Source organism: Trichoderma ghanense, assembly GCF_004382785.1.
Source record: "Trichoderma ghanense strain CCMA-1212 chromosome Unknown scaffold_6, whole genome shotgun sequence".
NCBI lineage: Eukaryota > Fungi > Ascomycota > Sordariomycetes > Hypocreales > Hypocreaceae > Trichoderma > Trichoderma ghanense.
In genome coordinates this window covers 1,414,328-1,438,804 of record NW_027395669.1, presented here as the reverse complement: position 1 = coordinate 1,438,804, position 24,477 = coordinate 1,414,328, and the positions used below count along the sequence as shown (strand labels likewise).

Here is a 24,477-nt window from a genome sequence, read left to right as displayed (position 1 = left end):
CAGCGCTCTAGCGAAGCGGGATAATTGCGGCCACGGCGGGTAGGGTGAGGCGTCAGGGGGGGCGCTGGAGGGACCAACTGGGCGCTTGTAGCGGTACGAGATGGCTTGTTTCAACGGTTCGCACTTTGCTAGCCCGAGTATGACTGGGCAATTGGCGACTTTGACAATTCCCTCTGCTGAGGCAACGACGTAAGCCGTAGGATAGAAGGCGAGTCATGAGATGGCGTTTGCATCGGCATCGAACATTTCCAATTCTTTTCCATGCCCGCCCGTAAGCACAGGCACAGGCACAGGCACACACCACTGATGCATGGTTCCTGGTGAGATGGAAGAACGTGTGAGTGCTGCTAACAAACCTGGCGTCCGGTATCTCACCAGCCCCGGGCTGTGCATTTATAATGTCGAGGGACGTTGCACGGGCGAGAAGATGCAATTTGCAGGCTCCGGACGGCGCGGAATACGACAAAATTGCCGGAGTTGGACTCAGCATACGCAAATTGCGTATCTACCTATCCTTTTACGATATGCCGCGCGTGACATGTCTCTTTTTGGGGTTCTTCCGGCACTGGAGTCGGCCCTTGAAATCTCCAGCTTGTCGGTGCCCTGGTGCAGCAGTTGAACTGGAGGCCGTCGTCATGCTTCCCGTTTCTGTTGCTGGGCCTGCGGTCGTTCGTACTGGTACTTGCGACGGTGAGGTATCTGTACCTTTGCAATGCGGAGTCCATCGACCTCAACTTCCAGGGCCAAGGTAAGGTATTTTCCCTGGCACGCATTGATGGGACAAGATCACACCTGCGCTGCTTACCAACCAACGTGAGGAGCCAAAGCAGCAAAATCCACGAGATGACAATATCCGGGCTCAGATTTAGCAACAGACAGACTCAACGCCTGCTATTGCCATACAAGTTTGAGCCTGGGCGATGGTGTGCCCGACAAAATTAGGGCTGCATTAGCACACATGCAGTTGCATCTTTATCGAGAAGCAACATGAAAGCACCAGTGCTCTCAACACTTCGGACTGACTCTCCGTCGTCCAATCTATCTGCCGCACAAAGATGCCCTGCCCTGCTCCTGTTTCACCGATCAGTCGGTATCCTCGGCATATGGCGACTTTGTCATACGAGGGCTCAGCCGTGACGTGACGACTGTTCCAGAAATGATCCATTCCCAGCCAGCCCCCATGGCAGTTTGCGAGCAGGGCAGCAGTCGCAAGTTCAGGTCATGCCTTGATCGGGTCCTGGACTGCGCTAAAATCACGGAGTGCAGCGTGTCATTCCCATGCTATGATGTAACCAGATTGCGAGCGCGAGAAACAAGCAAGAAACGGGAAAAGACAACGATGCCACGGTGGTCCGGTCTCCATTTTCCGGCGCGGTTGAAGCCCGAGGCGGCGGACCAAGAGGTGGGCCGGCAGCTCCAGTCTGTGAAGATCTGTGAGCTTGCTGGTGCTGATCGGAGCTGTCCGTGTCGATGTATGTATGTAATTGTTGCGTTTGCAGCACAGCCGCGCCCTGTTTGGACAATCCATGGCTCGGAGGCTCGGGTAATGCCTGTTACAGACGAGGCTGTGATCAGCTGGCCTGAACCTCGTAGAACAACCTTACACAGTTCCGTTATGGATTACTGGCAGATGGCTGGACACGACTTCTATAAAAAGCTACGGCTTGCGGTTGCACAATTTTAGTCATCAGCCGAAGGCTTCGTGATACGTAAATCACACGAGATACATGCATCCATCTCCAGGGTATGAACGGAAACCAAAGGAATTCTATTCCATAACCGTAGTCACTGTGTCAATGATGCTTCAGTTGTCAACGTGCCATCTGACGATGCTTGATCTGTTTGGTCCATGCACTCAAGAAGATTGAAGTACATAGGCCGACCATCATGGGCTACTATTGTCGCTCTTGTTGGTGGTTGTCGGAATGAACCATCTTCCGCACCCGTGGCGGCCACGTTGGGCCATCTATCGGGCTTGGCGTCCATTGCATGATCTCGGCAAGCTTGATGACAACCCAAAGTCAACTTCACCCGGCTGAGACTCATCTAGAGCCTGCAAACTCACCCAGTTTCCACCATGGCTTGCGGCTCGGGCTGCTGCGGACCGCTTCCTGCTCCTCTCCCCGACAAGGACAACTGCTCTGCCGAGCTTCCGAAGCAGGAGGATCCCTGCTGTGACGGCGATGTACCCGACGTCAACGCTGAAGAAGGCGATATCGCTGCTGGATGCGGAAAGCTGAACAAGAACAAAGACGATGAACAGTCATGCCAGGATTCGTGCTGCGGTGGATCAGAAGACGAGGTGCAAAATGACCTGGCGTGCCAGAACGAGGGCAATGTCGAAGACGACTGCTGCGCTCCCCAGCCCAGCTGCAGCAAGGGCTGCTCCCCCAGCAAGGCCAATGGAGAGGAGCCGTGCTCGGATAATAAGCCAGCACCAGACTGCTGTAATGGCAAACCGTCTCCGTGCTGTGACCAAACCTGCCTCGATCGCCTCGCGCTCCGCGAATGCGAGGGCCCTCAGCCAGGCAAGCTTCAATGGCGGTCCATTTGTTACCCTATCGTGTTGCTGACCTCGATCTCGCAGATTACGGCAGCGCCGGCAAGGCTGCCTCCAGCTGTGGTCGAGGCAGAAACGGTAAATCCTGTGAAGGACATGCTCGCAAGATTCGAGACATGTACCTCGAGAAGCTTGAGGCTCTTGGATGCATCTGCCGAGCCCTCATCGCCCTCGGCCAGGAATCTTGCTGCAATCCCCGACGCCGTTCAACCGGAGGAAGTGTACGAAGCCGCTCAAGCAAGACAGCTTCGTCACGTTCGCGTCGTTCCGTCGACTCGTGTTGTGCTAATGGATGCAATGAAACAAACTGCTGCTACTCAAAGAAGCCGATGACCTCGTGCGGGAAACGCAAGGATACAGGCAATCACCCGGCCAAAGCGAAGACTTCCAGCATCGCAACCTCTTGTGCCGATTCCTGCTGTGATGAGAGACGTCCGGGTTTTTCTGCCAGACGATCGACCAAAGTCTTGACCGACACGGCGCGCGAAGTCGACGTCGATGTCGAGAAAACTGTCTTCTCTCACGACGAAAAAGAACATGTAGTCCTGAGCATTGCGGGCATGACATGTACCGGCTGCGAGACAAAGCTGGTCCGCAGTCTAGGTACCCTCCCATCGGTCAAGAATTTGAAGACCAGCCTGGTCCTTGCGCGCGCTGAGTTTGACCTTGTTGGTCGTGCTGTTTCTGTGGCAGAAGTGACCAAGCACCTGGAGAGGACTACCGAGTTCAAGTGCGAGAGAATCTCGAATCAAGGCTCAACCCTCGATATCGTAGTCCCTGCTGGTGGTGCGGCTGCATTTGTGAACCAATCCTGGCCAGACGGGGTCACCGATATGAAAGCCGTTGATGGAAAGACTGTCAATGTTCGCTTCAACGCTGAGATTATTGGTGCAAGAGATCTCATCGAACGCGGCTGGGGGGACACTTCGATTCATCTGGCGCCGACCCGCCTCGACCCAACGCTCGAGGCAGGAAAGAGAGATGTTGATCATACTGGCTACGTGACCCTGCTTTCGGTTGGCCTCACCGTCCCGGTCTTGATCATGGCCTGGGCTCATCTTCCTGAGCACGACCTGGCATACAGCTCGGCTTCGTTGGCCTTGGCAACACTCGTTCAGTTCATAGTCGCAGGCCCATTCTATCCAAAGGCTCTCAAAGCACTCATCTTTTCAAGGGTCATTGAGATGGACCTCCTCATCGTTCTCAGCACCAGCGCGGCTTACATCTTCTCGGTCGTCTCCTTTGCGTACCTGGCTTCGGGGCACCCCTTATCGACTGGCCAGTTTTTCGAGACAAGCACTCTCTTGGTAACTCTCATCATGGTGGGCCGCTGGATGGCCGCCCTGGCTCGCCAAAAGGCAGTGGCATCCATCTCCATCCGATCTCTGCAGAATCCAACAGCCGTCATTCTGACTACTGAGGGAGACGAAGAAATCGATGCCCGCCTCCTTCAGTATGGAGACGTGCTGAAGATCGCCCCCGATTCGAGGATCCCAACCGATGGCACCGTCATCTCTGGCTCGTCGGAAGTTGACGAATCCATGATGACTGGAGAATCCATACCCGTCGAGAAATATGCCGGATCTTCAGTCATCGCCGGAACCGTCAATGGTTCAGGCATGTTGCACGTTCGGCTGACGCGCCTTCCTGGCGACAACACGATCAGTGCCGTCGCCGGCATGGTAGACGAGGCCAAGCTGTCGAAACCAAGGATTCAAGCCGTAGCTGACCGTGTTGCAAGCTACTTCGTCCCCGCCGTCGTCACCATTACGATCGCTGTGTTCAGTATATGGATCGCCGTTGGCATCAGGGTCCGTGGGCTACCCGGAAACGAGGCAACAATCCAAGCAGTTACCTATGCAATCACCGTTCTGATAGTGTCCTGTCCCTGTGCCATTGGATTGGCAGTTCCTATGGTGGTGGTCATTGCTAGCGGCGTTGCAGCCGAACGAGGCGTTGTCTTCAAGTCAGCAGAAAGCCTCGAGGTTGCTCATAAGACATCGCACGTTGTCTTTGACAAGACTGGGACCATAACGGAGGGCAAGTTGACAGTGGCGCAAGAATGGTATGCCGACGGTGACCAAACTATCACACAATCGCTGCTTCTCGGCCTTGTAGAGGGCATCAAGCACCCAGTGTCTGTTACGATGGCCTTGCATTTCAAGGAACAGGGCGTATTGCCCGCGTCTGTATCCAGCGCAAAGGCATTGACAGGGAAAGGCGTGGAAGGAGTTGCAGACGGATCCGGATTGGCTCTTAGGGCAGGCAACTCACGTTGGCTCTGCCTCGAGTCTCACCCGACAGCGCAATCAATGCTTTCTCATGGATATACAGTCTTCGGCTTCACCGTTGGCGGTTCTGTCGCTGCCACCTTTGGCCTTCAGGATTCGATTCGGTCTGACGCTACCTCTACGGTGCAGACTCTGCTTGATCGCGGCATATCGGTCCACATCCTCTCGGGAGACGACGACGGCGCCGTACGCTCTGCCGCAACCCAGTTGGGAATCGCCGAGGCAAACGTCCGTTCCCGCTGCACCCCGGCCGACAAACAAGCCTACATCCAGACCCTTCTCCAAGGACCGACCAACACGGATCAACCCAACAAAGCCGACAAACGCAAGCAATCAGTCGTCATCTTCTGCGGCGACGGCTCCAACGACGCAGTCGCCCTCGCCCAGGCCACCATCGGCATCCACATGAACGAGCAAGGCACCGAAGTCGCCCAGTCGGCAGCCGACGTCGTCCTCATGCGTCCCAACCTCGCGGGCGTCCTGACCGTCATCGCGGTGAGCAAAAAGTCGATGCGGAGGATCATGTTCAACTTTGGCTGGAGCTTCGTGTACAACCTGTTTGCCGTCCTGCTCGCCGCGGGGGCGTTTGTCGACGTGAGGATTCCGCCCGAGTATGCGGGCTTGGGCGAGCTTGTTAGTGTCTTGCCGGTCATTGCTGCGGCTACGCTGTTGAGGTGGTCTGGGGTCTAGACAGGCTTGATGAGCTGTTGATGATGTGCTTGTGAGGGTGAGGTGGCCTGTGGTGCCATTGACGTTGTTCTAGGTATCCGGCGGGATGCGATGGGGTGGTTTCATTGAACACGCCTGCATCGTCTGCTGCTTTTTCTTTCTATACACGTCTTTGACACTTCGGTTTCAGAAGTGAAGGAACATCTTGCATCTTGGCATCTCAGTCAAGCTGCACAAGTAAGATGTAGTGTAAGGGCAAGGATTCAACATCCTACCACGTTAGTCATGCTCTATCTTTTTACTTCAATTATACATACATCTATATAGGACTTTTCTTCATGAACGCTGTGAAGCGCGGAATATATATTTTCATCAGAGCATACTTGATAGGTCGCTGATCGGGTGCATCATCCACCTCCCTCCCTCGTCAATCCTCATCAACAGGAGAATCCGAATCCTCGCTCGGCAGATTCTCATTCATCTGGAACAGCAAATCCTTCAACTTCTGCCGATTCTGCTTAAACGTAGCAAAGTCCTCCACTTGCTGATCGCGCACAGACGGCGTCACCTGATGGCCCTCCTCGTCCATCAAGTACCTTGGAATCTCATCCTCGTCCAGCGGGTGCTTTACCGGACCGCCGCTATTCCGCGGTCCGTCACCCACGTGCCAACTGAACGGCACGAGATGGGCCTCTTCAACGTGTTCTTCAAGAGAGGACTCGTCGGGGAACTCGCACCCTGAGGATGACTTCTGCGCGCACGCACCCCAGCGGCAGATGAAGGGCGCTTTTCTCCGGCAGTGAACGACGTAGACGTGGCGCCGTAGCGTGTCGAGGTTGTGCAGCTCGGCCTTGCAACCGCTCCATTCGCACAGGAAGGCGACGAACGAGGTTTGCAGGGACCGGTAGACCTGCCACGGCAGGGGAGAGGGCGCCTTGGGGGGTCTTCCGCGACGCTTTGCGTGGCCGAGGGGCGTGATGATGGGCTTTGGCTTGGCTGGTCGACCGGGTCTGCCTGCGGTGGTGGTGGTGGTGGTGGGCCGCTCTGAAGCTGGTCCTCGGAGAGAGCTGTAGGACATTCCGGGCTTCCATCCCTTGGGGCGGCCTCGGCCGGAGCTTGGTTGGGGGGCTGATGCCGGCGCTGGGGCTGGGATCTGGACTGAGATGCGGGTTTGTGCTGGGGGTGGTACGGGGGTTTGAAGTGGTGCTTGGGTTCGAGGTTGAGTGGGAGCGACTGTGGCTGGTTTTGTGTTGGGATGGATACTTGTGGTTGGAGGCGCTGGTGTTGTTGTTGTTGTGAGTTGCTTGGGAAGAGGGACTGGTGTCGGAGCCACCACTGGAGCTGTCCGCTGTGTGACCGTCTTCGTGTTGTTGGTCATTGGCTTTGGTAGAGGGACTGGCGTATGAAGTGAGGATGGCCGCGCTGCTGCCATCGCTGTCGAAGTGCTTCCGAATGGTCGAGGAATAGGCACAGGCGTCTCCTTCTTCATCGCGCGTGAACCACCCTGTTGCGAAAGTGAGAATGATGACGCCGCCGGTGATGGTGCTGCTCCCGCTGAGTATGTTGTTCCTGTTGTTCCATTTCTGCCCTCGTTTTGCGACCCTGCCGACTTCATGTTATTGTTGCTGCTGCTATTGTTCATGTACGCAGGCGCCTTCTTGAGCACGAGGGCAACCCGCGACTGGCGCGCCTCAGAGGAGGGAGGCTTGAACTGGGCGAGAGGCGCAGAGTGCAGCGGGTCGTCGCGGTCCATGCTGGCGGAGCGCACGGAGAGGCGCTGCGAGGCGGCGCTCGAGGGCCGCTTGGGGGCGCCTTGGCTGCTCCAGAATTCGACGGGGTCCATTATCAGGGGTGAGTCTTGGCCGGGGAAGTTGTTGCTCATGTTGTGCGGTGAAGGAGGAGGAGGGAGTTGGTGATAGTTTGGGAAGAGGTGAGGTGAGTTTGAGTGTGAGAGTGACATCGAAATAAACAAAAGGTACGGGTGAGATGGACCCACCTTTTGCCGTTTTGGGAGTTGAGTGATAACGATACAGGGTCTATAAAGGACCTTTACGGACGTCAACGAACCTGTTTGGCCTTCTTGTGACATACCTATTCTACAAAAATATTATGAATTGTATACTGATAAGAATTCACTAATATAGAGTAGATCGAATGATCGAATTCCAGTAGTAATAACTATAACCGTCTGTGTGCAAGTAGTCGACGTGTTGGCCTTTCCCAAGCGAGTGACGATATCCTCGCCCTCCACAACTCGAACGACTACTACTTTCGGCCTCTTCGATAGGCCAGCTGCTGTCTGAGACTAGAAAATATGACACAAAAAAGGAGAGTGAAAGTACATCTCTCTAAGGTATTCTCTAGAGAAAGCCACTCGTTGACATTGCGCACCATGGCATTAGCGAGCCAAAGCTTAATGGCTCTCGGCTGATAGTCACAAAGTGGCGCTTTTTGATTGTTGCTTAGCTGTATATAAAGGGGAGTGGTTCCCGAGGAGGTATGTTCACCTTGACACAAATAAGCAGGAGGTCAACACTTCAGATAGGATATGCTCTCTTTGATGAGCCTCTGAGTGGATCGGGGGACCCGTCCCATCAAGGGTGGCGCAAAAAGTCGTCAAAAACAGTAGAGATCCTTCAGGATCTTGTGGCTCTTTGGAGTAAGAAAGTTTGGGAGTTGCTCCGAGACAAATTACAAGTCTTGTTGGCCACCCAACTGGTTACCGCCAGCGTTGCAGCAATTCCCTCTCGCATAGTCTCCTCGGACAGCCATGGCTTCTGTTCCGGGATCACATACCGGCATCTTACGCGACGAAACCCTTGCCCTGCGGCGGATTCTGGGATATCGCCTCGAGGAGATCCGCGAGCCACCATTCGTGCACCCAAAACTTGACAGCTTAGCACACCTACCGGGATCTTCCATCAAAGACGTCTTGCTTGTTTCCGTCGATGTTGATACGGGAGGAGGCTATCAAGTCATCTCGCCCGACCAGAGCTTCCACATCGGCATCTCGCTCTTCGACACTCGAAGCCTCACAAAGCCATTGGAGGATCCTGGAAACGCGATCCAGTCCCATCAATACATCACCAAAGAGTCAAGGCCCTGCAAGTGGGCTGCCAAATCCTTCCTTTTTGGGGACACAGAACTGGTTCAACTCCCCGATCTGGCGAGGAAGCTGGCCTCCCTTACCCAGGGCCGGGAATACATCCTGGTTGCGCATGGCATCAATGAAGATCTGAAGTTCTTGAATAATCTTGATCCGAACATTGCAACCACAGCTTGCTACATCCTGGACACAGTCAATGCTGCGCAACACCCTCTGCGGCTGTACTATCGATACAGCCTAGAGAAGCTCCTTGAGACGCTTGGCATTCGATACGACAGACTCCACGTTGCTGGAAACGACGCCCATTTTACTCTCAGATCCCTGCTTATGCTTGCCGTTCGCGATGGACAGATGGCGCCTAAGAGCATCACGGCGACGGTTCAAGAGCTATTTCAAACCCTAGACGCAATCGCACATGCTGAATATCCCTTCCCAGCTTGGATTGAGGAGCAATCAAACGTAAAGGCGCCGCCGAAGCTGGGGATATACGCAAAGCGCCGGCTGAAAGCAGCGAGAAAGGCCTCGAAGCGATTACTGCAGGAGTTGCCCTTTGCCAACGAGCTGGACGAGCAGGACGCACAAGGCGAGCACGAATCCACATAAAGGCGACATTTGAAACAAAGTGATGCACAAATCCATGTCCAAAAGGGTCAAACCTGCTGAATTTTCTGTAGTGGGTGTAACTCTTATGTCTATGAGACGCGGGATTAACCGCCTTACAACCCTGGATCAGCGCCCAGCCTTTTGACTCCTGCACAAACAAACAAACCACTTACAAGACATGATGCGTTCACACCCTCCTCTCTGGGCACTGATTCAATTTCCAAACACGGTCTCTCGACAATATGAGGAGGTTTATGACTGAGACGCTTCCGCCTTGGCTCGAGCTGGCGACCGCCCTTCTTAATAGCTGACGCCGTCTTCTTCAGGATATCGTGAGAATACGGCAACCCCTCCCGATGAATTGGGAACTGATACATCAATGCAGATGACTCTGGGCCAGTTATACCCCCCATATGCGACGGAAGAAAACCGCACAAGTCTTCAAACGTGCCTAACCAAGGCATCAAGACCATTGGAGCCTATAGAAAGGGGGGAGATTCTTTCATCGCGTTCCATGGCTTCCTGGCGGAAAGGCTGATAAGCCGTTCAACTGGCAGCGACAGGCGGCCCGAGACGATGGCGGCCAGCTCTTCATCGAGTGCTTCCCAGGGGCCCGACCATGCCCGGCCATCACGTTGAGTTTGTCGGGGCTCATCTCAGAATACTCTAGGGCCAAGACAACGCTTTGACAGATCCATCTGCTGTTTGGTTCGGACGACATGTCTTACTCGGACACTCGGACAGCTTTGAAAGGGTACAAACCTGACGAGAATCCCCCCAAAGGAGTCGATACTGCCGCCTTGGGCTCTCGTGCATTGTCGAGAGAACCCAAGTGGACCTGTAGACTGGACGGGCGATGACTGCCTTGCGTGGACGGAGCGCCGATACAACAGCCGCAGAGTCGCATTCGTCGGGTGAGAGTGGTTGGCGGAGATGCCTGAGTCGGTTGACTTGCATGTTGATCTCGAGGGCGGCATGATGGCGCAGGTTGTTGTGAAGAGCGGGATTCGGTTTGGGTGTCTGCAAATCATCCCAAAATTCATCATGAGGGCTTGTCGAATGGGAGGAAGCGGAGCGTCATGGAGCGGAGGGCGAAACTGCACCAGCTTGTGCAGCAAGTGTTGGCGCGTCAACTTATACTCGGTTACTTGATGGGAGGAAGAAGTAACAGGTCGATGGCGGATTTCATTCTTACCCTTTTACTCTATCATCCGTCAGAAAGATGGAACCTTGGGCAAGTTTGACTGCTTCGGTGTTGAACACTTTCTCCTCAGTGCCGGCGGCTTGTCGACGCATGTTTGTCCAAGTCGATGATTGCTGGTGAGGTCCTAAGGACGAGCAAGGTACCACCAGTCCTTCGTGTTGCAATCGGAATGTCGCCACCAAGCTGTTGCATGGAGATGCTTGACGGCGTCTTGATGTCCCAGGCATGAACCCAAAGATATTCTGGACATTGAGCTGGATGCAAGTCAAATACAACGAGCAAGCCTCTCATCTATCAACAGCTCCTATCGAGGGAAACACCAATCTTTTCATCTCTCTTAACGTTACGGATACCCGCAAGCTTCGTCTATGCGCCCGGAGTTATACAAAGTCAAATCTCAAAGGCCCTCCTCAGGATCCGAGCTAATGTAGGTGGCATTCCACGCATTTTTCCAATTGAATATGCCACCCTCAAGCCTAGAGGTCTTACTGGTCGTGAAAGAACTCCAGCCTCCTCAACAACACCGTACTCATTAGCCGTGATTCCATCCACCGACCAAGTCTCGCCTTGCTGCTGCTGTTGCGGGCGGAAGACAAACTGTTGAATCCCACGTTGGCATCAATGTCGAGATGTCAATGTAAGTGAGAGCGAAGATACGCATGACTTGCATAGATATCAGGAGCAGACCCCGAATCCCAGTCTATCTCAGTTTGTTGTGAGCCGGATTGATGTGAAGGATGCTGCTGATGGTTGTGCTGATTCTCGATGATATTGGATCAATGATGTTGTATAGCGTTTGCCGTGTAAGTGAGAACCAGCGAGATGTATAGACGCTTTCCGATATCAAATCTATCCGCATATGCAAAACTTGAAGCTATTCGCATATACTGCCCCGAAAGCTCCTTCAGCCCGCCGTCAGGAACCCCCCCCCTTTGCGCCAACAATCGGGCCTAGAGCTGAGCTGACATGGGCCGCTCCCGTGTTTTTCGCTAGTCTCTCAGCCTGGCAATGTGACGATGCTGTGATATTGGCCCCCTTCAGCCAGCCTCACCCGCCCGAACTGGGCCAGATCCGGACGCTTTATTGGCCCCCTGGTGCGCTAGTCTTTGCGGCGATGAGCCTATGAGGCATCAGGAACATTGTCCAGTTTGCCTCATGATAGGAAACTCAAGAAGGAGACAATCTTCCGGTTCTCTCTCTATCTTCTTCTTTTTCTTCTCAGCTTGCGTCGCTTATGGAGGGACTTCCCGCGAGGCCGCACGGGGATGCCGATGGACGTCCGGTCTGGGCCGCTCTCAGCTCTGTCGCTGCGCTTATTGCTTAGTTGAGGCGCTGGAATATCTTGCGTGAATGGTGGTCGTGATGTTGGTTTTGGAGACTTGGATGAAAGAAAGGACGGTCCAGAACAGTTTGGTTGGCGGCTGATGGATGGTTCTCGACTTGTGGCCAGCGCTTAAACATCAGCTTGGACGGGATGAAGAACTGGTTTGCGCAGGGGTTTCCCCGACGATGAGGCGTCCTAGGCCGTGCAGACGCAAGAATCAGTTGATGAGCGAATTTCGTCGACGGGTTTGCCAACGATATCAAGGGCTACTTGGAGCGAGATTACGCAGTCGTGCAGGGAGGGAATGGACACGTTCTTCGGGAAGGGAACTGGGCCTGACCCTTATGGAGGAGGGAATGGTCTTGAGATGCCCCATGTTTGAGCGCAAACGCAATGCATACTATAGATAGGATGTAATTGAACGGGTATTCTCTGCAGGCGAATTGTATCTACTCTTGCTTTTTGATTCTTTACTTCTTCATACACACACTGAAGCTACCTAAGGTACCTTACCTACTGAAGCTGACTTTGACATGTACGGGCTTCGGCTCCGTGTGGGGCCGATCATCCGGGCTCCGGCCCGGAAGCAGCGGAACCCACCCATTTACTCATTTTGGCAGTGCGGGGAAGAAACACACACTGACTAATCGAAGCCGGAAATATGGAAACATCGTGGCCCGCTCGATGCCTTCATCCTAGCATGTGATAACGCCATTGAATGACGCAGCTGGCCATGAGATCGAGTTTGTATCCGGCACCGTCATGTCCAAGCATCATCATACCAGCCTTCTGTTCAACCATGCAAGATACAACAAAAGCAGCCCCGCTTATGAAGGCGTCGAGAATGCTAAGCAAAGCTTGATTAATATTCCGAAAACTAGAAGAAAAAGCCACCCCGCACGGCAATCCAATCGCCCACACACCACTTTCCTACCTAAATCGAGCTTCCCTCCCTCCCTTCCCCCCTTTTTATCCGCGCCATCCCGTATGGAGGCAGATTGTTGCTTTATAATCCAGAAGAAGAAGAAGAGTCGATGGCACAATCAACGTCCCAATAACCCCTCTATAGCACGTTGTAATCAGTATTTATCAGCTTTTTCCCTTGCTATTGATTCCATTCATCAGATCGACGACAAGTAAACACATCCGTCTTGCGCAATTCACTCCTCAACCGTCGCCATCTCTATATAAAAGAGACCCTCATCTGGCCCCCCATCTCCCAACTTATACCCTTCCTCACATTTCTCATCCACATCCACACTTAACATCTTTTGATCCCACTCTCATCTCCTTTCCATCCTCATCGTCATCCATTCTCATCCGCACCCTCCTCCGCATTCCCATCCAATCAACCTCAAACACACAAAAACATACCCCAACTCCAAACGCAATGGCCCCCCCCTTCTACGCCATCATCTCCGGCGTCGGCACCGGCACAGGCTCCTCCCTCGCCCGCCGCTTCGCCCAATCCTACGCCGTCGTCCTCCTCTCCCGCAGACCATCAAGCTACGAGCCCGTCGTCGCCGAAATCAACGCCGCAGGCGGCACCGCAATCGGCATCACGGCCGACGCCTCCGACCCGGCTGCCGTGGACGCCGCCTTTGCGCAGATCGAGCGCGAGTTGCCTGGCGCGAAACTCGCTGCTGCAGTGTACAATGGCCATGCGGGAATGTCGAGGAAGCCCTTTTTGGAGCTCAAGTTGGAGGATTTGCAGACTAGTCTTGCTACTGCTGCGTAAGAACTACCCCTACCATCCCCCCTTTATCCCCCTTTCACATCTCACTTACACTTCCTCATCACACACACAACAACAACCAAACCTACAAACCCCCATATATGAACCAAATAACTAATTTCCAAAAAAAAAAAAGCAACGGCCTCTTCATCTTCGCCCAAAAAACACTCCCCCTCCTCCTCTCCTCCGTCCCTACATCCCCCCACCCGCCAACCCTCCTCGTCACCGGCGCCACAGCCTCCGTCCGCGGCTCCGCCCTCTTCAGCACCTTTGCCGCCGCGAAATTCGCCCAGCGCGCACTCACGCAGTCGCTCGCCCGCGAGTTTGGGCCAAAGGGCGTGCACGTCGCGCTTGCGGTCATTGACGGCGGTATTGATACCCCCTGGGGCAAGGACAGGGTTGTGAATAACGGGGTGGAGGATGGCAAGATTAATCCTGATGCTGTACGTTGTTTTCCCACCCACTCTCAGATTAACCTTACGGACTGACTAACATGAATGCAGATTGCGGAAAGTTACTGGCATTTGCACACGCAGCACAGGTCTTGCTTCACTCAGGAACTCGACATTCGTCCCTATGTGGAGAAGTTCTAGAAACATACTGCACTTGTGATGTACTAGAATGATAAAACATAAAGTCCACAAAAGCTCTTGTCAGGTATTTCCACAACATGTGTGCGTGCGTCTTTCAGAGCCGTCCTATGTCAGCGAAAGAGGGTTGCATCCCAGCACTCCAACAAAAGAAAAGGGCATGAAGGATCATCATCGTGCGGGTTCACGCGTCCTGTCCAATGACTCAATACATTAAAAATACAATATAACCAAATAAAGCAAAACAAAGAATAAGAGCACAATGGTAACAGCAGCGTAGTGTCGGTCCATCAAATCTCCGATTCCACATCGGGCTTCCGTCCACTCAGGGATCCCATCCTCGTCACCTTGCGGACCGCAAACTTGGCCTCGTTCTTGGCAAACTGCGCATTGCGCATGGGAAGCCACTGCATCAGCCCGCGGTGCTTGCGGTGCAAATCTCGGCTCTTCTCCTTGTAGTTCTTGTACGCCCGGATGGGGTTCTTGCTCCCGGTGCTGGCCGTGCTGTTCCTCGACGCTCCCGATGCACGGCTGTCCAGGGAATGGCGCTCGTCATTACCGTCCATTGGCGCGGAGCCATAGGTCGGGTCAGTTTCAGCTCTGCGAATTCCATTCACATGGGGCGCGTCATCGTCGTCCTCATCGTCATCCTCATCCGTGTCTACCTCGAAATGCTCATGCCCTTCAGTGTCGGCGCTGGACATGGGCCCCGCCATCGCATTTGCCGGATCCTGGCCAAACACTCCGCTCCAGTCAGTGCCATCCTTCGAAAGCCAACGGGCTTTTTCTTGGTCGTCGGCTTGAGCGAGCACATCTCGACCCTGCGTCAGAGACTCGTCGTGAAGCTTCTGCGTCAAGGGAGGAACTTCGGGCTGCACCTCCAGCTGACGCACACCCTCGGCGTAGCAAGCCTCCCAGGTCTCAATCGTTTCGCGGGAATCATTGTCGGTGACGAAGCGGAGGTGATCCAGGTCGGTGCCAGCAGAAAATCGACCCCTGAAGCGGACGCGCCCAATCTCCTGAATGTTCAAGTCAGGAACGGAGGTGTAGTTCTCTTGCGTGATATAGTTCTGCGATAGGCGTAGGGGGTTATCGCACTTCCACAGAGGAATGTCAAAGTCCTTCTCCTCATTGTCCATGAGCTCCAGTAGCCACAGTGCAGCAAACGCATCGGCTCCCCGTTTGCCAGCGGGATAAAACTCCATAAAGACGGGAGACTTGTATCTGTAGCGCACCGGCAGACGGAGCTTCTTCTCGCCCTCGCGGGCGCTAATGTCAAACTTCATGCCGTCGCCCTCGCGGGAAGAGTGATCCCTCTTGAGGTTGGCAGAAGAGCCTCCTGTCCGCAGGCGGATTCGGACCTTGTGTGCTGGTGCGTAGTTTGTGACCGTGATTGTGTCTGACAAGAACTCAAAAGTTCCAATGTCCCAGCCCAGTTGCGGGGGTGGTAGTCTCAGCTCGACAGACCTGAAGAGGAGAGAGATGCGGATACGGCCGAAGCCAATGCCACCATCCAGAGGATACCACCGGGTCACCTCGCTACTAGTCTGCATGATATCCGACAGCTTGAGGGGAACAACTCCAATGATGGGGTCATGTTCTCTGTTGCGCGAGTCTCGAACCGCAACGGTGACGATGCAGGAGCGCCAATCACGGACAAACTTTTCCGTTCCAGCGTTGAAGATGGGTTGCGATGATACGACCTTGGTTCGTGTCTTGTACACCAGGTCGTCATTGACGAGGATGGTGCAGTAAGAGCTTGGAAGCCTCTTGCTCTGCTCCTCCTTGACTTCGCCAGCCTCTGGCCGCGCTGGCTCATACTCCCTGCCCTTGCGGTTCCCCTGGGAGCCCTTGACGTTAGCAAGCTCCAGGCCCACAATCTGATGAACCACGACGCTGAGGATTCCAGAGGGCCAAAGAGGGTCCGGCGGAGTATGGACCACGGCATCTTCCTCGGCATTTTGGATCGTGCCCACGTCTTCTTGGAGCTCTGGCTTGTCGCCCAATTCCTTGGCCACATTGGGGTTGTGGCCATCGGTGCGCAGCGCTTTGCGGAACTGCGTCTTTCCAAAGAATCCGACCTCCCAATGAAGCTCGCCAGGCATGACGCTCTCGGCTTTGAGACCCTTGAGAGTCGACGCATATTGAAACATTTTGCCAGGGTGCTTGATGAGCTCTTGGATGCTCAGCTCAATCTTGCCCACCTCGTCGTCTGCAGAAGATCGATCACTATCCCAGAGCTCCACCGAGAGCTGTTCGTCGGCCTTGATCAGGTCGCCGGTGACGAGTAGGCCACAGGTCTCTTCGAAGATGGGGTTGAGGTTGTCTTGGACGACGCGGGTACAGAACATGGGCTTGCCAAACTTGCTCCAGCTGATGGTGATGTACGGATCGGAGCCGCCACCCTTGCTGCCGCGCTGATCCTGTTTGCTGAGGCCTGTAGCCTTGTGAATTCTAACAAAGAGAACTCCAAAAGCCTCGGTATCCTTCTTGATATCGTCGCCCGAGAGCATTTTGCTGATATCCAAGGTCAAGCTCTTGGGCGCGACGTACATCGAAGCCGCAGCACTGATGGCCCAGTTGACAAAGTTGGAGATGAGAGGCAGATTCAAGATGTTGACGCCTTTCTCTACCATCGGAGTACAGCCAGCTTGGACCTTGGGAACGCCCATCAAGGTCATGGTCATTGTCTTGAGAAACGGGGGCTCGGGGCTCAGCTGCAGTCGGATACGCGCGGTCGTGACAAGGCCAATCAGCTCAACCCAGATGGGAAGAGGAACGCCAAAGAGGCCCTTGACTCCCAAGTAAAACACAATCTGCATGCCCATGTTCCTGGCCTTGGAGGAGACATCAGCCCCCGATGGCTTGGCATGGTAGGCGAGGGAAACCTCCAGGTTGTAAAAGGCTCCGGCCTGGGACACGGCCGCGAGTTCATCCTCGTCCATTTTCTTTTCGTTTTCCTTGTGAATCTCGTCCTTGATATCTTGAACATGGGAATCGGGAAGAGCCCTCATGTTAAGAATGCGAATGGGATTGTTTCCCTGGGAGATTTCGGCCACTCGCACAGCCTCGATAATGCCTGGAACGGAAGCAGCCATGACATCTTCTATGCTGCCTAGGAGTCAGCTGCTATGTCGTCATGTCAATAGAAAGGGACATGATTTGTACTCACGTATCAGCAACGCCGGCAAACATTTCAGGATTAATCATGCCCCAAAAGACGCCAATTGCGGTATTCATCCACTCGACAGATTCGGGGATCAAGTTGACGGTGGCGGTCTCGCCACGATCCTGTTCGCTCGCCCACTCCCTATCGCGCCCCTGGCGGATCAGCTCCTTCACCCACAAGTGGACGCCCGAAGTGATGCAGATGGCCAGGGGGATCAGGCCAAGCATCCTACCACCAAACAGCCGGCCAAAGAAGACGATGCCCATGAAGATTCCGGCGCAGAGCAGGTTTGCGCGCAGCTCGAGATTGGCAAACATGGGCTCGTAGCTGACCGAAGGCGTCTTGTAGAACAGGACGGACGTCTTTTCGCTGCGAATAGGCACATCCGACGTTGAGCCTTCTTGGATGGGATCCGGAGGCGCAGTCACATCTTGGGCATGACGATACTCTTCGCCCGACTGTTGGGATGTGGCAGCAATTGTAGCATGTTTTCCCAGGTTCTCGTTGGGAATGGACAACTGCGAAAGGTTAGTCGAACACAGCGCTCTGGAGCCCATGAAAGGAGTAAAAGAAACTACCCACCTGAGGGTTTTCCACGGCGTCGGTAAAGTCCATATCCGCATCACGAATCTCAACATCCTTTCCAGTGACCGGATCCCGCACCGTGCGTGTTCCCTTCATCTTGTCCAGCTCGTTGCGATGGGTCTTGACGTCCGGGTTGCGCTTGTTGCGCTTGAGTTCGGCGTCTATCTCGGCATCTCGCTTTTTCTTGTCGGCATCGAGGCGCTGCATGAACTCCTGGACATTGGGCACACGGTTCCTCGCGCTGTAGGGCTGCGAGCCCGAGCCCACCGCAGGTTCGTTGACGTTCATGATGGCGCCAGGTCGAAGCGCGTCTTTCGTTGTGAATGGAAGGCTATAGCGGCCTCCTCAGATTCAATAATCGATGTTGTTGAAGCCCGAAAAATTGTAAACGATGGGCAATCGGAGATTTTCACAGAACCATGCGCCTGAGTTCTAGGGACGATGGTAATGGATGAATCCGCAGATATACACACGTATGAGCTCAGCTCCCTCTCTGACAGCATTCACGGGGCAGCCACCACACATGCATCAAAGCAACGACCTTGGCAAGAGCCGTACAGTAGAGATTGCAATATTCGACTGGCGAGATGGACAAAGTCAATTTGATCGCGTCTGCTCGGCCGGCCAACATCTTTATTGTGCGCTGCGCCGAGCCAGCCGTGGCAAACATGCGCAAGACAAGCAAGCTGTGGGAGCTGCAAACCTGATCCGCACCAGCTTCACTTCGATGACGTATTGTGATGTCCGCCAGCTGGGCAAGGTTGACCAGCTAGGGAAAAGCGCATCAGACGAGTTGGTGGGGATCTAGTGTCCAGCTCGCGTTGCAGATAGATTAATCGTCTCTCCCTCTGTGTGTGTGTGTGTGTGTGTGTGTGTGTGTGTGTGTGTGTGTGTGTGTGTGTGTGTGTGTGTGTGTGTGTCTGTATCTGTGTCCAGCTTGTTTTGGCGATAGCATTGGTGGTACGATTGTGCTATCACGACTCTGGCATCGGCCGCTTTCGTCATACTGGCGATGGAGGCCACAGCGTTCCGTGGCTCGATGATGCTCCAATCACTGCGAGACGGCGGTGCGAGTCGGCTGAAGCGCACACTGTGGGATCTGACAGACGTGCTGTGTTCGCATCCATCTTTTTGTTTCCTCGTTCAACTGCAGAGTCCCTTATTATTAGCACTCGCAACGACGTAACGCAAGACACCAGCCATGTCGACAGCCACGGATGATGTCTCGGATGATGCCAACGCTGTCACACAAGAAACCCCATCGTCGAGAAAAATCGAGACAATCATAGAAAAGTTCCATGCCATCAACCTCAACCTTTGCAAGCTTTGCCCACGTTGCAGCGCCAAGATCGCCGGCCTTTGGAGATCTTGAAATGGGGCCTCTTGGGAAGCGATCGGCTCGTCATTGCGTAGATGGCGCGAGTGGGGAGCAGCAGCTGAAAGAAGGCTTGCGGTCTAGCCCCGAGCTGAGCCACAATTCGGCAAAGGCTAGATAGAGCAGGGAAAAATCAAGGAGGAAGAATCGCTTGCTTTTGCTTTCGGGGAGCTTGTCCCGAGCCGGCCGATGTTCGATGATGCTGCTTGCTGCTGCTTGCTGCTGCTACTGTAAAACGTGGCATGAAGCAGGAGAGCATCGATGGGAGTGCAGATGCAGATGGCATTAATACCTATCGCCAGATCAGGGTGACGAGATCGGTGATGACTCAGCAGGGGAGCTGACAAGTTGGACACTTGACGCAAGCAGAACACACAAAGATCCATGCCTTACTTACCCGGCATCTCTCTGGAAATGAGCGGAATATCCAGAAACAATGCTCTTGTCATGAGAATAAAAAGATCCTTCATCGAATTTTGTGCTTCCAAGTGTAATTGCGCGTACATCAAGATGTAGATGGTTCCCAAACTCCCTGATACGCCATTGATATACCTAATTACCATGATCCTTTTCGGTATACGCACTTCATGCATCAATCATCATCGGCTTCAGCTTCGGCTTTGGCTTTTGCTTTGGCCTCAAAGAACTCGGTTTCCGCCCTGGCCAAAGCCTCATCCACCCGAATAGCCGCATCAATGCTCCTCTGCAGCATCGAAATCTCGTCACCACTCAACCTCCTCCTCTCTCCCTTCACCATGCAGCTCATCTCCTTCTTTCCCCCCTTCTCCCACTCCCCATCCATCATCCAATACAGCGGAACCTCGTACCCATGAGGATCAACCAGCTTGTTCTTCAACAGACTGCCATTGTACCACAACAACTTGTCCCCTTCGTCCGTATGCGCAATCACAAAGCTGCAGACAGCCTTGGCGTCAGAATCCCCCTCCTTCTCCCACCCGACAATCGAACCGTAGTGCTTCTCGAATTCATACTTGGATCCGGCAAGCTCCAGACCAAGCCACCACGTCTCCTTATCCCCATACGTCAACTTGTATGACACCTCGTCCCGCACGTCGTTTGTATTCTGCCATGCGATATGGAGTAGCCCAACCAGGACTTCGGTTCGAGACTTATCAAGGACCACGACCCCCGAATCGCATTCCTCAGCGTAATCTTGGGTCCACACGAGAGACTTGTTCATCGCCGGTGACGGCTCCTTGATTTGGTCTCTCCACCAGTCGTGTCTGTCCTGGAACGCATGCTGCCATAGTAATCGATCGTGGAATAGGTATGCTCCGTTCTCGACGTAGGCCCGCTGCGCAAAGAGCACGTCTGGGGACTGGAGGAAGACGGCATCGGCGTCGACGACAATGACATGTTCGAACCTCGATGCTAGAGCAGCAAACGGCTTGATGGCCCACCCCTTTCTCCGCAGACGCAGGGTACTATCGTCGAATGCTGTCCACACATTCAGCAGTTCGGTGTTGTTTGTCTTGTCGAGGGATAACAGGGCATCTCGGCGGTATTCGGGCAGATCACCGTCTCCAGCATAGGCCAGCTGGATCGGCAACGAGCAGCCAAGGACGTCTCGGAGGGTGGAAATCAAGTGTCCTGTGAATCTGATTTGTAGCTCGCTTCCTCCTGCTGGGATCACGATGCCCCTTGAGCCTTTGGTGAAAGAGCGCCGCAAGTCTCCCAGGGGCGTTTTGGAGCCCTTTTCTCCAGGCGCCGGGTTGAGGAACGGAAAGAGTGAGCTGGCCGTCGTCTCGATAGCTGAAAGCAGCATCTCCCTCTCATTCCCGCTCAGCTCGGATCCCAATGGTCCATCGAGGTCAGAGATCCATCGAGTCAAGTTTCGAGACCGCTGTCCAACTTCCCAGAACTGATCTTTATATGGCGGACTGATGGGATTTCGCTGGTAATACTTTGATGTCCTCAAGATGGCCCTGAGAGACTCGTTGATGTGGAACTGGGCATAAACGGTATCTAGGGCAGCATCGCGGGCAACGTTTCCGAAGGCATAGCAGAGAGCAATGGTAATGAGCGCAAGGAGAACAAACTTGCCCGGAGAACGATCGAAGCAGGCGCGAAAACGAGTGCAAAATCGAAGCATAATGATACCGCACAGCCCAAAGATCAGCGGCAAAAGCAACCAAAAATAGAGAGAATAGAGATATAGGAGTAGAGAAGAACAAGCAATGCTAGAAATCCTAGATGGGATAGCAATCGATAGGAAGCTGCTGGTTCCCCGCCATGGATATTGAATCTGGCATCTCCAGCGGTCGAAGAAAGACCAGACGAAGCACCGCTTGGTTGGATTGTTGGAATGATGGCTGAGAGTTTCCCGTTGCGCTCTGCTCTTGTGATATTCCGTCTTGGGTCTCCCGTCTCCGGCCTGCTGCGCTACTCCCGGATCGCCATCTCGGACTACGAGCCCACCTGGACGACTAGCGACGAACCTTGTTCTCGTATTGCAATTCTATTTCAGTCTTCTACCCTTGCACCCTTTCCGGCGATTCGGGCCCGACCGCATCTCTCAACCTGCTCCATGCTTAAAACCTTCAAATTATCAAGATATTTCGAATCCTTGTGTTTCAGATTGCCGCGTTGTCCTTGAAAGGGCGCCTGTCCGGGGACGCGTATGTGCTTACACGTACATGATCTCGGGATGACCAACGCATTACTGCGCCACGCAGCCCACATTTACAAACACGAGCTTTACGTATATAACGCCCGAGTACCGATTTGCTCAGCCCTGTTTGCTACCTTGTTTAACTCCGAACCAAAACCGAAGACAAGAGGATTGGGACAGAAGCACGGTATTGCCTCTAACCACGATAAAGATGGTGCATTGGAAGCATCGACCTCGATTCCAAGCCAACTGCAGCGTTTCAGGGGCAGACTGCTCGAGTTCGTTCCGTAACCTCGTTATGTTGTGATGTAATCGGACAATGGCCCCTGTCACGTCGTTTATGGCGACCTTCGGGTCTATTTCAACACACGTCGTGCCCAATTGTCACTGGATTTGAGTACCAACGGTCACAATCGCGACTCATGACACTGCAGCCGCGATTCGTGCCGCTGTGCCTCGCGCAGATCGCCTAGTACAAACCGAGAATCAAACCATTTTCCATACCGTGGATATTTTGGGCATCAACTACACAACCTTCTCCCTATATAAGACTGGACTTCGCGGGCACACCCATGTTACGAAATCACAGAGTAAGAGGTAGTTGGTTAGCCAGATGCTCCAAGCTATCCCTTCACGCAACCTCTGGTTGAAAGCTTTCCACCCTAACATGACTGTTTTTTTGGCTCTCTAAAACCCTCTACTTCGTTTCAGAAGCCTCGCGGGCATCCAAAGTTATCCGCTTTTGTTGTTTAGCATCCAATATGCGGATAGAAGTTCCCTGTATCTATCAGGATGGCTTCGTTCAGCCATTCGGCGGGCACCACGGTTATCCTCAACACGCCAAAAGAATCAGCTTTACCATTACTCTTGTTGAGTTGACGAAAAACCCCAACTACTCTTGCAATTCTCCTCCTCCCTCGCTGTGGCAACCCCAGTTCAACCCCAGTTGAATCTTCCAAGCTATTGGTCACCTCTGGATACACCTCGATGCGTACACTTGACCAGTTATTCTGCACCCTATCTCACTACAATGGAGTCGGACATCACGAGTCTCTGTGATCGGTCCTACTTCGTCCGTCAAACTTCACTCCACAAACGAAGGCTCTTCCAGACAGATATTCGAGAAATACTACTGCGTTACTAGTAGGAACGACTCAATATTTGCTTTAAGCAAGCGTCGCAAGGAATCCGATGACTCGCACCGCGGTTTATAAAATCAATCCCTGAATCCCCTGGAGAACCTTCGACACGAGAGCACTCTTTCAGACTTCTGAAATGATTTCGCAAGTGACTAGGGGACCGCCATATCACGTTCGATATGTTTGACTTTTCTCTACACCTGCATCGCCATACCGACAGTCGGCCAGAAGATATAAGATTATAGACGTGAAAGACTGGTTTTTATTTTTATTTTATTTTAACTTTGTTCTTTTCGTCGAACGGGGATAGCAGCGTCAAAGAGCATGAACTCGAGACGGAAAGAACATCATGCCACGCATATCTACTCAATCTCTTCTGACTAGCTCCGTACCTCCGCAATTTGATTCAAGACGATCATGGAAGTGGTTCCCTGTTGACTTGTCTTTAGGCCAAGTATGATATTTTCAGTTGGCTAATGCGTTGTATGCCAAATCTACAGCTCTCCCTACAAGCTGGCAGTGATACTCACAGCAGCGTACGCTAATCCAACAGAAGGGTAACCGTGAACTACAGCCGCTTTCTACTTCTCTCTTTTAAACAGTCGATGCCGCGGTAGGACATTTGGTTCCTAGATCGATGATGAGTATGACTGCCGACTCCCTATTCCAAGCCATAGAGAGGATTCATCCAGAGAGTGTCAGATGGTAATCTGGGTCCTCCAAGCAATAGGATCATCTTCAGCTACGCATGCAGTAGCGACGGCCAACTCGGTGCCCTTGACACGGTCATACATCAGAGTCAGGGGCTTTCATATTGACTCTTTACATTGGTCTTGCGAGAGTAGCTAGAATCTGACCGATACATCGTTCAATTTCCTCTTGGGGGGGCGTGTTTGCACCTTTGGCTCCAACCGACATACATTATTCTTGGTATCTATATCCAGTTACTTGCGGATCTTGTCACTAGGGGATTGTCGGGTTCAAATATCCAAAGGCATATGAAAGCTTCGCGCGCAAGCTGTTACACTATCTGCTATTAGTCCGGGTACGATTCTCATCCGACTCCCCTATTCCTACACTGCGTCTCATGCAAAGCCCTGAACAGCAGTTAGATTCGCGGAGCCTCGCCCTATTTCTTTGACAAAAGGGCTGTCTCCTTGCAACTGTGTGTCGTGTTTATATCTACTACCTATTTCGTATTTTGTACGACTCGTACACGCCCAGGGCTCACCAATCATAATGACTCGCTTCTCGGTATCAGAGTTGAGCATGAGGCTGTGCCTTGTGCGTAGGACAAGGGCTGAGGAGCACAAAAAGCTGCCCCGGCAAACCCCGCGCAGTGATTGATCCTAAGATTAACTTCATGTGACAAGCTTATACTGGACCTGGATTTTGCCGAATAATGGAGATTATCGGGATCTGCCTTGCGTCCATTCTGCTTACAGAGCCTCGCCTCACTCTCCGTCTCTCACTTCCTACTAGTTATGGAAGATCG

The 24,477-nt window shown here is 53.3% G+C and overlaps 7 protein-coding genes across 7 annotated transcripts; 4 read left to right on the top strand and 3 right to left on the bottom strand.

Annotated features, from left to right (window-relative positions):
* Nucleotides 1-2,069: 2,069 nt before the first annotated feature.
* On the top strand, nt 2,070-5,541 carry CCMA1212_006089 (P-type cation-transporting ATPase; the record flags this gene model as incomplete). The annotated part of the gene is given in 3 exon segments (XM_073703330.1): nt 2,070-2,471; nt 2,588-2,638; nt 2,654-5,541. The coding sequence occupies 3 exon segments, from the start codon at nt 2,078-2,080 to the stop codon at nt 5,539-5,541; spliced, it is 3,333 nt and encodes a 1,110-aa protein (XP_073558565.1). The 5' UTR covers nt 2,070-2,077.
* A 406-nt stretch (nt 5,542-5,947) lies between these two features.
* CCMA1212_006088 (uncharacterized protein) lies at nt 5,948-7,402 on the bottom strand (the record flags this gene model as incomplete). The annotated part of the gene is made up of 1 exon (XM_073703329.1): nt 5,948-7,402. One exon carries the CDS (start codon nt 7,400-7,402, stop codon nt 5,948-5,950), a length of 1,455 nt encoding a protein of 484 aa, XP_073558564.1.
* An 888-nt stretch (nt 7,403-8,290) lies between these two features.
* Nucleotides 8,291-9,229, top strand: CCMA1212_006087 (uncharacterized protein; the record flags this gene model as incomplete). Its single annotated transcript, XM_073703328.1, has 1 exon — nt 8,291-9,229. The coding sequence occupies one exon, from the start codon at nt 8,291-8,293 to the stop codon at nt 9,227-9,229; it is 939 nt and encodes a 312-aa protein (XP_073558561.1).
* A 485-nt stretch (nt 9,230-9,714) lies between these two features.
* On the top strand, nt 9,715-10,147 carry CCMA1212_006086 (uncharacterized protein; the record flags this gene model as incomplete). The annotated part of the gene is made up of 3 exons (XM_073703327.1): nt 9,715-9,868; nt 9,922-9,983; nt 10,013-10,147. Coding segments are annotated over 3 exons (351 nt in total), but the record flags the coding sequence as incomplete, so codon positions are not given.
* A 3,000-nt stretch (nt 10,148-13,147) lies between these two features.
* On the top strand, nt 13,148-14,085 carry CCMA1212_006085 (uncharacterized protein; the record flags this gene model as incomplete). Its single annotated transcript, XM_073703326.1, has 3 exons — nt 13,148-13,491; nt 13,629-13,935; nt 13,996-14,085. 3 exons carry the CDS (start codon nt 13,148-13,150, stop codon nt 14,083-14,085), a joined length of 741 nt encoding a protein of 246 aa, XP_073558563.1.
* Nucleotides 14,086-14,372: 287 nt separating this feature from the next.
* Nucleotides 14,373-18,167, bottom strand: CCMA1212_006084 (uncharacterized protein; the record flags this gene model as incomplete). The annotated part of the gene is made up of 3 exons (XM_073703325.1): nt 17,834-18,167; nt 17,255-17,769; nt 14,373-17,193 (listed from the first exon to the last, which is right to left on the bottom strand). The coding sequence occupies exons 1-3, from the start codon at nt 18,122-18,124 to the stop codon at nt 14,373-14,375; spliced, it is 3,627 nt and encodes a 1,208-aa protein (XP_073558562.1). The 5' UTR covers nt 18,125-18,167.
* A 1,636-nt stretch (nt 18,168-19,803) lies between these two features.
* Nucleotides 19,804-21,324, bottom strand: CCMA1212_006083 (Alpha-1,3-mannosyltransferase MNT3; the record flags this gene model as incomplete). Its single annotated transcript, XM_073703324.1, has 1 exon — nt 19,804-21,324. One exon carries the CDS (start codon nt 21,322-21,324, stop codon nt 19,804-19,806), a length of 1,521 nt encoding a protein of 506 aa, XP_073558557.1.
* Nucleotides 21,325-24,477: the final 3,153 nt, after the last annotated feature.